Source organism: Astatotilapia calliptera, chromosome 5 (genome assembly GCF_964374335.1).
Source record: "Astatotilapia calliptera chromosome 5, fAstCal68.1, whole genome shotgun sequence".
NCBI classification, from domain to species: Eukaryota; Metazoa; Chordata; class Actinopteri; order Cichliformes; family Cichlidae; genus Astatotilapia; species Astatotilapia calliptera.
Genome location: NC_137426.1, coordinates 14,131,466 through 14,146,920, shown reverse-complemented (window position 1 = coordinate 14,146,920; position 15,455 = coordinate 14,131,466). Strand labels below are relative to the sequence as shown.

The window sequence follows — 15,455 nt, the reverse complement described above, 5'->3', positions numbered from 1 at the left end:
TTGTATCTGTGTGTGCCTGTATGTCTGTGCCTATACTGTATGTCAGGTTGGGTATCAGACGCCACCTCTCTGGGGACATCTCAGGCCCTCCAAGGTTTGGAGGCCTATCTCCCCCTACTACCACTTCCCCTGCCAGTGGCGGACTCCCTCAGACATCGGTGCGTTGGTGGTTCTTTGTGTCCGGGGGTGGGCGCCCGGGTACACACCGGCTCACTCCTTGGTGGCTGCTTATGGCCTGGAGCCTGGGGCTCACTCGGGCCACTTCCGGGGCGGGGTGCCCTCGGCCTCTCGGCCCAGGGCTCGGTCACTCTGGCACAGCTGGCTGCCGGCGGAGCTCACGGGCACGTCACTGCAACTCCCCTTGGCTTCTGCTCCGCGGCTGCTGAGTGAGCCCTCATCTGGGACTCTCCTCAGCTCTTTCTGGGACAGTGGCGCGGCTGCCCCTCTGTTGGTCTTCCTTGGTCTCTTGTGTTCTGAGGGCCTCTGGATGTCTGGAGTCTTGATCTCCTCCATACCTGCTTCAGGCCCTGGAGGACGGGGCTGTGGCCCCCCCACACCCTCTAGCAGATCATTACATGAAGGAACCTTTAAAAAACAAGCGCGTCCATGCTCACAGGTGTACACACGGGTGCTCACACACACAAACGACACCCTTTTTGGCTCCTACCTCAAAGCACACTGTGTTCTGTTGATCTTATGTGCTGCACAATAATGTTTAATATTTAGTATTTACTGTCATATTCCCATTTATCATCGTGATGTTGTTTATTGTATTGCTCTCGTTTTCTTCTGCTTGTTTTCTTTTTTCTTTCTCAACAGGTGATCCAGGTGATTGATATATGTATTTTTTTTTTATTTTTTTTTGTCTGTTTATTTAGTTGGTTTTTGGGTTTTTTTTTGCCCTTTATCCCCGTCCCTCTTCTCCACTGTTTTTCCCCCCTCTTCCTTTCTCCCTTTTCTTTTCCTCATTCAAGTTGTCCTGTATCTAGCAAGTGAAAAAATAAAAAAAAAATAAAAAAATAAAAATAAAAATAAAAATAAAAATAAAAATAAAAATAAATAAATAAATAAATAAATAAATAAATAAATAAATAAATAAATAAAATAAACAATAAAAGGTGAATCAAATAGACCATTACGGTAAGGCTGGGATGGTCTATTTGGTAAAGTAAATCCGTTGGGCATCTTTCCTCGCCTTTAGACAACAATGCTGATGGCAAAAGAACCAAACGGGACAGGCAGGAAAAAAAAAAAAAAGATAACGTGAACGTCATTACCCATAATCATGCGAGCACTCCCTGAATCAGGCTTTCAGGAAGTTGACTTCAAAAGAGAAAGTGGTTAGTGAACTTCAAAATAAAAGCATAACAAAACCAAAACTTCCTGTCAGACATTGCGAGTGTGTGCTTCTTAGTGACGGAGATGCTTCCCCAACCCTCACACTGGACCACTCCTTGTATTTCAGATTGCAAAAACACAATCATATGGGGACCAGATTTCACGATAGAGTCAGAATGATACACTTATGATGAGTGTGTTGTACTGTGGTTCACGGTTTGTAGTCAGAATGTGGTTTGGAGTGAATTATGTTCTAACATTTCTTTTCAGTCTGTCATTATTTCCTGCACATTGGAAAATAAAATGGGCACTGCTTTTAGTCTCTAAAGCTTTATTTTTGCCCCCCCCCCCTCTCTCTCTCCTTCTCTTTATAAACTCTTTTCATTTGTTTCCTCCCTCGTATTATTTTTCCATGTCTCATCTTCACTCTCTCTCTTTTTTACGATGTGGCAGATCAGAATAAATGACTCAGAATATTTAAGTCACAGAACCACACAAGAAGTAAATACAGCCAGCTACTGTGCAACGCCCACACACACACACACACACACACACACACACACACACACACACACACACACACACACACACACACACACACACACACACTGGGCCTGGTCTGTTCCAGCCTGAATTTAAACACTCCACCCAAAACCTTACTATGTCAAATACTCAGCCTTTGGAATTTTTTTTGTGTCCTCTTTCATAAGTCGCATGTGCACTGCAGATCTGGACTTTTGTAGACATTACACAGAAGAACTTCTTACACTGTCTTCTCAGTCTACGTTAAAGGTCTTCAATGGTCCAAGCAAACACGGAGATCCTGCACCCTTCATGGTATCAGTAGTTTTTGTTGGGTTTTCTCAAGCGGAGTGTACCATGTGTTGAATTTAGAGCATCTCAGTTGAAAGTGACCAACCTGAAACAATCTGAGCCATTCAGAATTTCCAACTTCCCAGTCGGAATGCTTTCAACTCGGAAACTCGGAGCAGCATCACCAACCTGTGTCAACAGTCCAAGGTGGCGTTAGTACACATTACACATAAGTAAGATTGTAAAACTTAGTCTGTACTACTAGTACTACTACTACTATATATTGGCGACTCACTAAATATGCCATACACAGAGCATTGACCAGGCTCTACCTATGAATGTGCTGTAGGGCTATTTTTAAGTGCAAAAAAAAAAAAAAATCAAACATTGCTCGTTACTGCTTTTGATGCATGATTAGGTCTACCTTGAAGGAGCAAAACAAATCCCATTTATTCTTGCTTATGTTACTTTATCACTGGAAAGGGCTCAACTTAGGAGTGATGTCACTCACAGTTCAGATGCCCGACTTCCAAGGTCGGCAAGGAAGGCAGCATAAGCTGCTCAGTGACAAATGTTAACCAAAGATACCGTGGGAAAAAAGTATCAGAAGCATAAGCTGACCATGTGCGATGTGCATATTTGTGTGAAGAACTGAAGGTTGGTCTGTTGGTCAGTTGTTGGTTGACCAGTCAATTCTCAGGTAAGCAGCTGAAAGAGCTATTACTTCAGACTGCACTATAAACCTGCATGATTCATTCAGAGAAATACACTGTGGTAATCAGCAATCAGATTAAAGATAATCTTAACCCCAATCTTAGCAGGAAAAATATAAACACAAAGCTCCACCTTCTCACTTTTACGTCCCTTTAACTGAATACTGTGAACAGGAAAGCTGAAATAATTACTTGTGTATATTAATGTTGTTTGAGTGACTTATCAGGCTTCCCTTTCTTAAAACGACAAGCCTAATCTGCCGTTGCAGATAAAAAGGCTTTTATGGTATCTTGACCAATCTTGTAGTCACTATCTGATCCACCTGACAGTCACAAAACCACTTGCTCACCTTGACCTACATAGCTGTAAACTAAGCTGCATGTCGATGGCTTAATGTGATATTACACTGACTTACATTTATTTTCTGTACACTTTTTCCATAGTACCAATTACCCTTACCTTCAACCCCCGTCTTTGCCCTAAAATGGAATTTTTAAATCATGGGAGAGTGACAGGTGTGTGAGGGTGAGCATTTTTAAATCATGTTTATTTTTTAGTGATCATAAAGAACATATGTTCACACACATTACAGCTATCCTTACATTACTCTCTTACTCAATATAATGTGATTTTTAAATTAAGTGTACTGTGTTTTTTTCCCCAAAAGTGAATATAGAAGGGATGAGATTACTCAAGGGAGTTTAACACACACACATACACCTACTGGGCACATGTCCACGGATTGCACATGCAGACTGCAACACATGGAATGAGCTCAGATTGCACAACATACAATTGCTGCTGAGCACACTTTGCCCTGGGAAAATGCTTGCATATCTCTACACATGGGAGCGGTCTGGAGATACCGTTGATACGCGAGAGTGACAGGTGTGTGAGGGTGAGCATTTTTAAACAGAAGGACTATGAATTTGCAAGCCAGACGCAGTGGGAATAACATCTCACGCAGGTCATCATAGGGACAAGTATAATTCTCACGTTCTTGTTGATATTTTGCCAGTATTAAAAATTGGACAAATTGTTACTTTAAAAAAAAAACCTGTACATTTAACAGGAGTTTTACTCATTCTGGCTGATTAGCCCAGTACTACAGTACCGTGCAAAAGTTTTAGGCAGGTGAGGAAAAATGCTGTAAGCAAAGAATGCTCTTAAAAATGGAAGTGTTAATCTTTTATTTTCATCAATCAACAAAATACAGTTAATGAATAAAAGAGAAATCTAAACTACATCAATATTTGGTGTGACCATCCTTTGAATTCAAAAGAGCATCTCACTCGATGATGTTGAGATCAGGGCTCTGTAGGGGCCATACCATCACTTCCAGTACTTCTTGTTCTTTTTTATTTTGACGATGGGTTGTATGTTTGGGTCTGTTGTCCTGCTGCAGAATACATTTGGGGCAAATAAACAATCATTAATATTTCTGAAGACATTCTGTTTATAGCATTTTTTCACACCTGCCTAAAACCTTTGCACAGATCACACATCTTTTTGTCTTGCCAGTTTAAGCCTAGCTCACCTAAATGGTTGGGAATGGAGAGTATAGAAGATAGGGAAGAGGAGAAGTAGGAAAAATAAGTGTGGGGCTATACAGGAGGGTTAGTAAAACCTTAAAACCAGTGTAATGCCAGAAAAACAGTGGAACACATGTTCCTCCTTATTTGTCTAGGGTTGCATATTGTCTAGAACATTTTTTATGATAACAGTTTATGCTAAAACCATAGACTGTAAATAAATGATGGATGTAAAATCTATGACATCACCAATTGATTTCTGGATTCTGTTTTCAAGCATTAAAGTTGTTGAAAAATGTTTTGGGGTTTTTTTGGCCTTAAGAGAGTATTTTTACACAAGAGAGTGGATTGTTAAGCTAATGCTAACAAGGTGCACCTGCTAATACAATAAAATAATCCTCTAGTACACATGTCTGAAACTCAAAGCTTGCAGGCCAAATTTGGCCCGCCATGCCGTTTTATGTGTCCTGCGTGAACTTCTCAATGATTATCTTAAAATAAGTTTATCGTTTGCTGCTTAAAAGCACACAGTGATCATAAACTACATTTCCCACAACACATTTCGATTGTTTGAAAGGGAGAGAGACAACATCTAATTTAACTTGATCTGTTATTTAAACATACACATGTGGTATCCACAGAAAAGTCAGAATCTTAGCTAAAAGCTTACAACATAATTTCAATGACCACCAAAAGCTAAAACAGCAAACAGATGTAAACACAAAGCGTGGATCCCACGTACAGGAAATGCCAATCGGGTGCGGAAAACCGACATCTCACAGATTCTGAAACTCCAGATTTCATCACTCTCCAACCAAAATTCATTGAACGGCAAAACAAGATCACTACGCTATACTTCACTTTTGAAAAAGACTTTTAATGAATTTCCACTTACGTTGGCTGTCTTGCTTCCACCATAAAATTGCACTTACTTCATAGCTCTCTCTGTGTGCTTCGAAAGACTAGTTTCCCATCAAAAATCCCTAATTCGTGCATTATTTGCTTGTTTATTACACACCAGTCTATTGGTGAGTACAATAACAGCTGAAAGCCTAATTTCTACTATCCAGTACAAAAGAAAATTTCAACTTTCACAAATTGCAAAACGAGTTACGTCTCTAATAAAACCTCTTTGTGAAAAACAGATGTTTGTTTTTCCACTTTCAACTATAGAAATCTGGTTTTTATGACAATTAAAAAGCAATCGCCACAACATTAAAAAAAAAAAAAAAAAAAAAAAAAAAGGCTTCCTGACACCGACAGAAACAAGAGTTTTGCTGGTCCAGCCTGCTTAAGATCAAAGTGGTCTATATGTGGCTCGCAATATAAAATAAGGTTGACACCCCTGTCCTAGAAGCATCATTTGAGTTTCCATGTTTATGCAGACGACTTCCAGATTTATTTGGAAGTCAGATTTACTCTTCCTTTCTCCGGGAACCAGCTAACAAATATTTCATTCTTTAGCATCTATACTGGTGCATTTTTGCTGTATATGTGTATTACTATGCAACTTCCACAGACTTTACTATATTACTTTGTCAGGGCATTCTTGTAAAATAGACTGTTATTTACAATAAAAGATGAGCTCATACTAATGGGTATAAACAGATATGTTCTCTTAGGCGATAAAAAGTTTCAGGTATATTGATCAAGTGGTTTTTTGTAAGAGACATTAATAGCATGTCACAGTCCCCCCCCCCAATTGTCCCTTCTGGTAAGTGCTCTGACAACACATAATAAATTACCACACTAAAAACTTCATCTCTAATTTACACTTTAAATTTTATTTTAAAAAAAAAAAAAAAAAAAAAAAAAAAGTGCATTCACAACAAAGAATGAATAAGACTAAAATAAGTTATATTACAATATTAAATGTACACTTGAACAAAAACTGTACAATATGTACAACAGAACAAAAGGCAAACAAAAACATCACAGGCCCGATTGCAGCCAGGTGGAGGTAGGTTTCCTAAAGAAAATTGAGTCATCCCTGCTCACTTTATGTTTACAAGGCAGTTATATGACTAATTTCTATGAAATGAACAGTTAAATATTTGCAGAAATACAATTAAGCTTCCCTGAAAGAACTGGTTTGAAAACAAAGGAGACAGTGTCCTGAACAGCATGCATCTCAAGGCAAAACTGCTTCTGGCTATCAACGTGTCAAATACTTACTGATTTAGGAAGAACTTACTTCAAAACCTAATTAGGCCATCTGCACATTTCATTATTAACCTTAATAGCAACATCAGCAAATAAATCACCTGACAGTCGAGGATTCTGCTGGACATGTTCATGTCTTAAACTATTTTTGTGTGTTACAGCGAGAGTATAGAACAGCCTGTGAATCCAACCTTTCAAAACAGGGAATGTTTATTAGTGAGTGGCCCTTGTTGATTGATAAGTCTTTACATAAAATATTTATTTCAAATCATAAGTAGTGTGATTTTTGTTTCTTTTAAACACTGTTCATTTTTTACAATTTGATCCAAGTACAAGGGCCACCAACTGACCAATCAAAATGACACTTACTCACCTGAACTGACACAAAAGAAAAATGACTGAATCAAGTGACTATGATTGCGGTTGTTGCAGCCTCCTCCGACTATTTAAAACTTTGAGTCTGTCCTCTTTTTGTTTTTGTTTATTTAAAAAAAAAAAAAAAAAAAAAACCCAAACACACACACACACACAATATAAATGTTAGAGATTTTGCCCAAACTTTGGCTGCTTTGCAAAGCTTGCAGTTCAGTCTTAACAAAAACAAACCTGAAGTCCACTTAATATGGCTCACCTTTGAGCTTAACAGATAACACATGACTCAGTGAGTGAACTAGTGTTGAGCTGAACTGTGGCCAAGCATTGCTGTGTACAGCGTTGGGATTAACATACATCATTCTGTAATAGTTGTGTTTAGCCCAAACATAAAAGCCATACAAGGCTGAAGGCACAACTTTGTAATGACATTAAGTCAAAGTTAACAAAGCACAATTAACTCTAAAGCCACCAAAGACCTGTGAGAATGGAGGGATCATAGTCAATATGGCTATAAAAGATCCTGAAAATAATATTCAAGTTTCATTAAACTACAACACTGTACTGCAGTGGCTTCCAGTTAATTGGTCTAATTGAGACTTTGCTTTAAATCATTGACATTTGACATACTCCCACAGATGACGCAAAAGAAATGACAGGATGTTGTCTTTGTCTTGTGTATTGAGGTGGCAGGAGGACCAAAAAAAAAAAAAAAAAGAAAAAAAAAGAAAAGAAAGAAATGCACTACACTCTACAGTCAAGGCATGACAATGATTAATTATGAGGCAATGTGTGTTATATCATGTCCAGGGAAACTGTGTGCATGTGAATATACAGTCTACATGACAGAAACAACTGTATGTGCGCTTTCCAGCAGGAAAAGCCATTTCTTACTCCCATCTATCTACAAAGTCTCTTCCCTTACCCACCCCCCCCCCAAGAAGTCTCTGAAAACCTACAAATGTCCAATCCTGGTCCGTTACCTACGGAGCTGCTCTAGTCTGGCTTTCAGCTTTTCCTGTTTGGCTTTAAGTTTGTCTTTCCTGGTTTGCAGTCTGTGGGACTCATCCTCTAAACTATAAATACAGTCTCTGGCTTTCTTCAAGATCACCACCTTAGATGCCTTGTCATTGTGCGACAACTCAGGCACGTTGTCACGCAAGCGCATGAAACAGTTCTTTAGCTCGTTTCGGCGTTGCCTCTCCATCACATTGTGAGTCTTTCTCCGCTCCTCCTCATCCTCCGTCTCTGTTGAGTTTCGGGATGAGTGACGCGATGAGGTTGATGAAGAACTGCGTGAAAGGCAGTGGAAGCGTGACGGGCCATCGCTCCCTCGTGCACGCTTGTTTGATGGCGGCGGTGATGCAGGGCAGGGAGCAGCGTAGTTGTGCTGTAGCTGGATTTCAAAGCGGTATCGCTGCCGAGCACGTTGTTCCTCTTCTTGCTTCTGCTGACGTTCAGCCAATGTAGGCTCAGGGGAGGAACTTGAGGAACAGCGGACCACAGTCACCACATCAATTTCCTCCTCTGTAAGAAAAAAAAATAAAAAATTAGAGTAGTTCTTTGGCCCCCCATGACCATGTCATAATCTTGGTGGGTTGTGGCACAACTTTTAAAAGGACACACCGTATAGACTGCACAAAGCCCACCGAAGGACACCAGTCAGTTGTGAAAATCTAACTTGAAATAGTTAAAAGTTTACAACATCCACAAAGAATTCCAGTGGAATTACCAAATCACAACAAGCTATCATATCCTAAGAGATAGTAACCACTGAAAAACTAATATAAATGCCAATCTGCCATCTCCGTTCTAGCCCAGAGATGCTGCAGGGCTTAAGGCAGTAAAATGACTCATTAAAAGCGTAATAGATTGAGCCACAACTCTCACTGCTAAACATGAGTCACACACACACATTTCTCTTAAAACCCCTAATCTACTTAATGTCACTCAACATCTTAAACCTCACCCACACCTTAATAACACACTTCAGCCATTAAGGCTTCTGCAGATTAAAGGTGGGTGCTGCTGTCTTGATAAGCTGAACACAGAACAGTTTGGGCTTAGTGCCAGTAAACATTAACAGAATTGTCAATGAAATGCCAGTGAGGCTGTTCTGGGTGTGGGTGTTTATACTGATAAGCACTGCAACAACAAAGCAGGACTGAGATTAAAGTAAGAGTTGATCATCAGCACTACAACTTAATGAAAACATTCAACTTACCAGAGTCGCTAGATGAATATGTGGACAGCTCGCCACCAACTGATCCGTAGTCTGATGTGGCTTCACTGGGCTCCGGAGCTTCCATAAGGCTCTGGCAGTCAAGTGTGGAGCCGGCGATCTCCTCAAAGATGCGGGTATCAATGTCAGATAGTACGGGGCTGCAACCGAGTAGTGAGGAGACAAGCTTCTCCTCAGCTGCCAGGCACTGCCAGAGGCAGTCCTCAGCTTCCTCAGAGCAGGGCTGGTTAAGCTCGCCTTCTTTCTCAGCATCAGAGTGGAAGAAGTCACACTGCCAGTTGAGCTGCATGTCATGGTCCTCCAGTAGAATATCCGACACGTAGCTGAGCTGGTCCTCCTTGGACAGAGGCTTATCACCACCCAGCCCAGACTTCATGGGGGGCGACTGCGGAGGTGTCGGTAATGCCTGGAGGTCTTTCATCAGGCTTTGGCAGAACTCGTCATCAAAGAGCAGCGGCTCTGAACAAAACCAGTCCTGCGACTGAGTGAAACTTTCCAACATGTTTGAAATCTGTGACAACGACAACAAAAAACGGTATAAATTAAAAATCTAAGAGGTAGTGGAGCTTATAAAGTTAAAATCCAGAGAAGCTAATCCAGTAGTGTCTTTACAGCAGCGCAGAGTCAGCGTCTATTGGGTTAATCCCAGCAGCAGCAACACCTGTTGTAGTGATAGTTTTAACCTGTTCCTCTAGACTGAGTCCCCAACCTGCAGGCTCTACCTTTTTATCTGTGTTTACATCACTATAACCCCGCCCCTCTGCTCCTGGGGCCCCCCCCCCCTCCTCAAAAAAAAATACCCCCCTACCCATGACATCACAGGAACAGCTGGGACACACAGAAACTTTACACCTCTTTCCACCATTTACATTGTTCCTACTCAGAATAATAAAACACTCGCAAATTAAGTCAGGCTGACTGCTGACACAGAAAACAATACTCTGAGTCTAAAGGAATGGGTGCGTTGCATTTGCTACGATACTTGGGCCACTTGCTGCTGTTAAACAAATACAAAAAAACCTCAGCTTTCTGGCACAACACAAAGGACAGTTTCCCCAACTCTGTTCAGAAATACACTATTAAGCACACACACACGCAAAAACATGCATGGGACACTAAATGTTGATTTTCTACTCAATTAGAAGCCACTCCCAAAAGCTTTAACAACAAAAGCTTTAAAAAAGTTTCACTGAAAACAAAAAAAACAAAACAAAAATGAGCATTTCTCATTTTACCAAGGTCGTTTCAGCTGGAACAGCCTGACCTATGGTCCTATTTGGGGGAGGGGGAACTCTTATAATACTCCTGTGGGGTCGTATGGTATGTGCATGTATAGCAGGCAGTGTGGGAGAACAAAAGCAGCAGTGTGTGTCCGGGAGTTAAAGGCTGCCTTTCTTTACCATCACGGCCTGGGAAAAGCTGAGCTACAACTTAAATGCAGAGCGCAGACAACGATTACGCAGCAATATTAAATACATTCTACACTTCCCTCTCTCTTAACGTATCCAAAATATCTCTTGCACGAAAGAAGGACTTCGACCAAAAATACTTGAGACCAAGCACAGCTGGAATGTGAAAACAGAAGAGCACGAATTTCCTTAAGTTTTTGAACGCATCTGCTGTTAGGTCGTCCTGCCTTCATGCATCTGCAGAATCTATTGTGCAATGATTCATTTAACCAAATTCACTAAGGTGACACACTAGAAAAATAGAATATAAATAACTACACGGAGTCTAAGAATGAATCTCCGTAAGAAAAGTAAAAGTCAACCGTTCGTAAAAGCACAAAGTCCGTAAAAGGATTTAAAGGTTAACCGGCGTTGACGGTCATTTAAACCCCGCATGCGTTAAACAGCGCCGGGACCCCACGTGAAACCGGCAGTCATTTTTTCCTCTTTGAAGCACCGCTAAGATACACCAAAAGAGAAAAAAATACAAAGAAATGCACAAAACCCCCATTCTCACATGCGTGCAATGAGGTTTCCGATAAAACAGCTGTCTTACCTTCAACTGTCCTTACAGGAGAGTGCACTCAAAATAAAGACAAAAAGTAGAAATGCCCTATTTATCCAGCAAAGTCCACAGCGAGACAAAAACGACTAGAAAATCCTGCCCAAGTGAAACTTTCTGCGTGTAAAATTGAAGTTTGTGCAGGGCAGCATTTCGGGTGTATCCTGCTTTTTCTTCTCTCCTCCGCCGCTTGTATCAGCCAGAGTAGGTGTGGCTGCAGCGGTCACTGAGTTTAATACAGGGCGTACGCCGCGATCCTTCCGCCGCCGCTAAACTCGCGCCAAAACATAATAGCCAACAAAGTGTCGTTAACGGCAATCATATCCACCGCTGATGTAACCGCAGTCGGTTTCTCTTTTGATTAAGTCCACGCGGAAAAAAAGGGGGTGACGGCAATTTGGTTTAATTGCACACTGAAGCCGGGACTATGCGCGGAGTGATACATACGCTTGCTTGATTTCCAGGAATACGGTGGCGGGTAAAGTTGGGAAGAAACACACGTGGACTGAGAAAAAGCCGGGTATCTAACTGCTCACTGCCTGCCTACTTTTCTCATTCTCGCCTTAAGGCGTCATTTGAAAGCTACAACAGAGTTAAGCCAATATAAAACCATTTAAACAGTGATTTTTTGACAGTCTAAATGATAAAACAGTCAAGTGAACCACACTTGAGGTGTTAAAATGAACATTTTTATTATTTTTTTAAATGATATATTTCAGAGATTAAAATGAGTAACACATACATCTCACTCATTACTGGAGAATGTAGAGGATACGCTCACGCATTTTACGGGTTAAGGGGTTTATACCGCGTTTCCTCCCCCTCTTTGTCCCTTTAATTGTAATATGAGAAGGGGAGACAGGCTGACATACAGATGGACTGAGTGCTCTCAGAGCCACGTTATCCTCCAAATCCAACTCTTGCGAGAGTGTTTCACCATCCACCCCTCCCCCTCTACTACTACTACTACTACTACAAACTAAAGGACCTAAAGCGTCATCATATCACCTACTCCACTTTAAGCTTATGCACAATTAAACATTTCAAACACGAAAATGTATATTTTACAGTCCTTTTTATTCTTCAGAAAATGCTAATTTTTATTTATCTATGATGTAGTTTTTGTATATTTTGTTGCAGAATAAATTCAAACAAAACGGAACGAACAAACACAACATATGCACATTTTACTGTTTCCTCCATTATTTCCTAACTGATCGTTTACAGATCCTTCCTTGTAATAAATTATCTTCCAGTCGTCCCACTCGGACACTGTAGCCCTCCATCCAGTGAGTCCCTTGCGCTGCTCCACTTACGTAACCGTCAAGGATTTTGCCGGTACACGTGCAGACACGTCGGCCAATCAGATTGCCAGTTAGCCTGTTCACGTGAGTTCTTAGCAAAGTCCAAGGAACACTGTAAGGAAATCTTATACCAACCCCTTTCTATAAATTAAATTAAACCCAACACACGTGCCAATGATTTTAAAATGAGCTTTATTACATGCATTAAAAGTGTGTCTGTATCTATTTTTTAAATTACGTATTTACTAAGATGATCATGACTTATAATATGCATAAGTCTCCACAAAAAAGTCTCTTATTATAAGCTCAAAGACCCCAGCATGTATTCAAACATGTAAAGTAACAGCTCTTCTTCATTCACTGTTATTCACACACTGCTTTTCTGAGCATACTCTGCGTCTTTAGATGTAATCGCAGCCCCCTAGGTGGTCTGCCACATGTAAACTACTTTCTGCTGAGTGTGAAAGTGTACTCTGTGTTTTCACAAGAGGGTGAAGTATTAATATCACACAGACAACAACAGCAAAGCTGCACTGAACTTGCACTAAAGAAGGAGATGGTTGTTTTTTTTTCGGGGGGGGGGGGGGGGATACAGATAGAGATCACAAGAACATTTTGGTACAGCAGCAGTGAACATTCACACAAAGAGCAGGGAGCAGGCTAAATAAGTGGATTAATGTGCCACCTACAGGCCAACTGGCAAACTGACTGGTGGTTGGCCCAGTTTCACCTGAGTATGTTGAACATCTTGACCGAATGACTGGATTCTTCGTTTTCTGACTAATTTCTTAATTCTGGGATTTCCAGATGCTTTCACATGAATCCTCCCTCAAACATCTGCACCACAACATGAAACCTTTGTTAAACTCAGCTGAGATCAGATGATCATTTGCTATTAGTTATGAGTGAAGTTAAAACAAGACTTTAACACATTTACAAACTGCAAAATGTTGCTAAAATCAGAGTAGTTTGAGGTTTGCTTCACAAAACCTCTCAGCATGTGATGTGTTTGCTTTCACTTCTGTTAAACTGTGTGATGAGGTAAAAGGTTTATCAACTGACTTACTGACTGACAAACCAACTGACCGGCCAGTGAACTGGATGGCATAAGAAAGCTATTAGGACACACACACACAGCCAAAGCCTAGGGGTGTGAGAGAAGGAACCAGGGAATGGGATTAACACTGTGTGTGTTCTCCGCTACGATCTCCTCCTTATTAGGAATCTTCATCCGGCAGCATGTATCTGCGCAGACAGACAGGCTGCTGCTGCTTTAATTAGACAGCAAAGCTCATTCACATAGAAGCTGTGCACACTGACGCTGGTGGTTTTCAAAGTGTGAGCTGGAGGGCTGGTTCCTGCTTAGAACTTTCAATAAAATACCCCCCCCCCCCCCCCCCCCCCAAAAAAAAAAAAAAAACGACAACAAAAAAACCAAATCAAACAAAAACAAAAACCCACAAAAAAAACCAACCAAACAAACAAACAAACAAACAAAAATTTTCTGACTTTTTTTTTTTTTTTTTTACAAACAAGTCCCTTAAATGAGCAAATACAGCCAGACCTGCAAAATGTCTTAATCTAGGACACAAAGGGATCCTATGAATGCAATCATAGCAGCAACTGCAAAAATGTGTAACAGTCTAAGACATCTGCAGATTTTTCTATGTGTTCATTAACAGGTTAGAACAGGGTGGGTCACATTTTTTCCAGAGTGTTAGAGATCTGAAAAAGAATCGAACAGAACATGGTTGCAGGTAATAGTGAAACTACACCAAAATATTATCGATCTAAACACTGTAAAGAGCACAGATCTTGCCAGACTTTTTTTCTTACAAAACAGGTGATTGATGAAACAAGTTATACTGAAATTTCATTGTCATTGCATGAAGATTACACAGCATATTGCTTCCTCTTATTCAGTCTGGTAGTCATTTTCTTTGCTTTTTAGGCAGTCTGGCTTAAGGCGGTCCAGGGATAGTATCTTTGTCTGAGCTGCAAAGTTTATGCATTAGAAGACCACAAAGATCTATTTGCAGGACACCAACATGCCAATAACCTCCATAATAATAATCCATCCACATTAAAAGCCTTTGATATTAACAAATCCATCTGTTATTACAAAGCTGTGAAATATTAAGGAAATGTAATCATAAGATAAGCACTTGAATGAAATGGAAACAGAATAGGTAGATTTTTCAGTTTCCATTTTCTCCATTGAAGTGAAACCCTCATGTTAGAGTTGGAGAAGGGCTAGGATGTCTCATATCTACCATACTGCTTTGCTTAGAAACCCTGCTGCTGCAAGCATGACTCCCCATGGAGTAAGGTTCATCGGGGAGGGGGGTGTAGGGGACCGATTGGAATTTGGCTGTTGGCAGCCAATTGTTCCTCTCGGTGGGGACAGCACTAGAAAAGCCCCACTTTATCTATGGATTTCTGTCAATTCCATGATAAAGGCTGACATGCAAAAAGAGTTTTAGATTAAACATGACATGACACCTAAATGAAGTAATTTCAGTTGCCATTAAGAGTTCTGTCAGAGGTCACTAATGAAATACTGACCTATGGGGCAAGGTAACTAATGAAATAGTAAATGACATTTGAATGGCATCAGTGTCTAAAATGCATTAAAAAAGGAACTTGTGTCATCTTACAGGTCTCATACAGAAACAACCTTGACCTTTTCAGTGATGTAGAAATTGAAGTAATGAACCAAGAATCTGCTGCACAACAATTTGTCAGTGTATAAAGCGGAATAAAACAAACAAACAAATCTCCAGTGTGTCCTTTGTTTTGGTAATTTAACAGAAGCTATATGGTCTGAGATGCATCTTTAATAGAACCTTCAAAAGCTTCGAAACATTCAAGTTCCCAGATGCCAAAGAGTCATTTAAATTTTCCTCTTTTGGAAGTAAAATCCTTTCTCACAACATCACCTCACGTTGTATGATTACTCTGCTGAAT

General features: G+C 40.5%; 1 protein-coding gene across 2 annotated transcripts; it reads right to left on the bottom strand.

The window, feature by feature from the left end:
* Window positions 1-6,160: 6,160 nt before the first annotated feature.
* On the bottom strand, window positions 6,161-11,594 carry mych (myelocytomatosis oncogene homolog). Of its 2 annotated transcripts, none has more exons than XM_026167340.2 (3): window positions 11,179-11,594; window positions 9,157-9,685; window positions 6,161-8,459 (listed from the first exon to the last, which is right to left on the bottom strand). In XM_026167340.2, exons 2-3 carry the CDS (start codon window positions 9,674-9,676, stop codon window positions 7,912-7,914), a joined length of 1,068 nt encoding a protein of 355 aa, XP_026023125.1. In that variant the 5' UTR covers window positions 9,677-9,685; window positions 11,179-11,594; the 3' UTR covers window positions 6,161-7,911. The 2 variants fall into 2 exon arrangements, with proteins under 2 accessions (XP_026023125.1, XP_080157328.1); XM_080301202.1 differs by lacking the exon at window positions 11,179-11,594 and adding an exon at window positions 9,787-9,889.
* Between the last annotated feature and the right edge of the window lie 3,861 nt (window positions 11,595-15,455).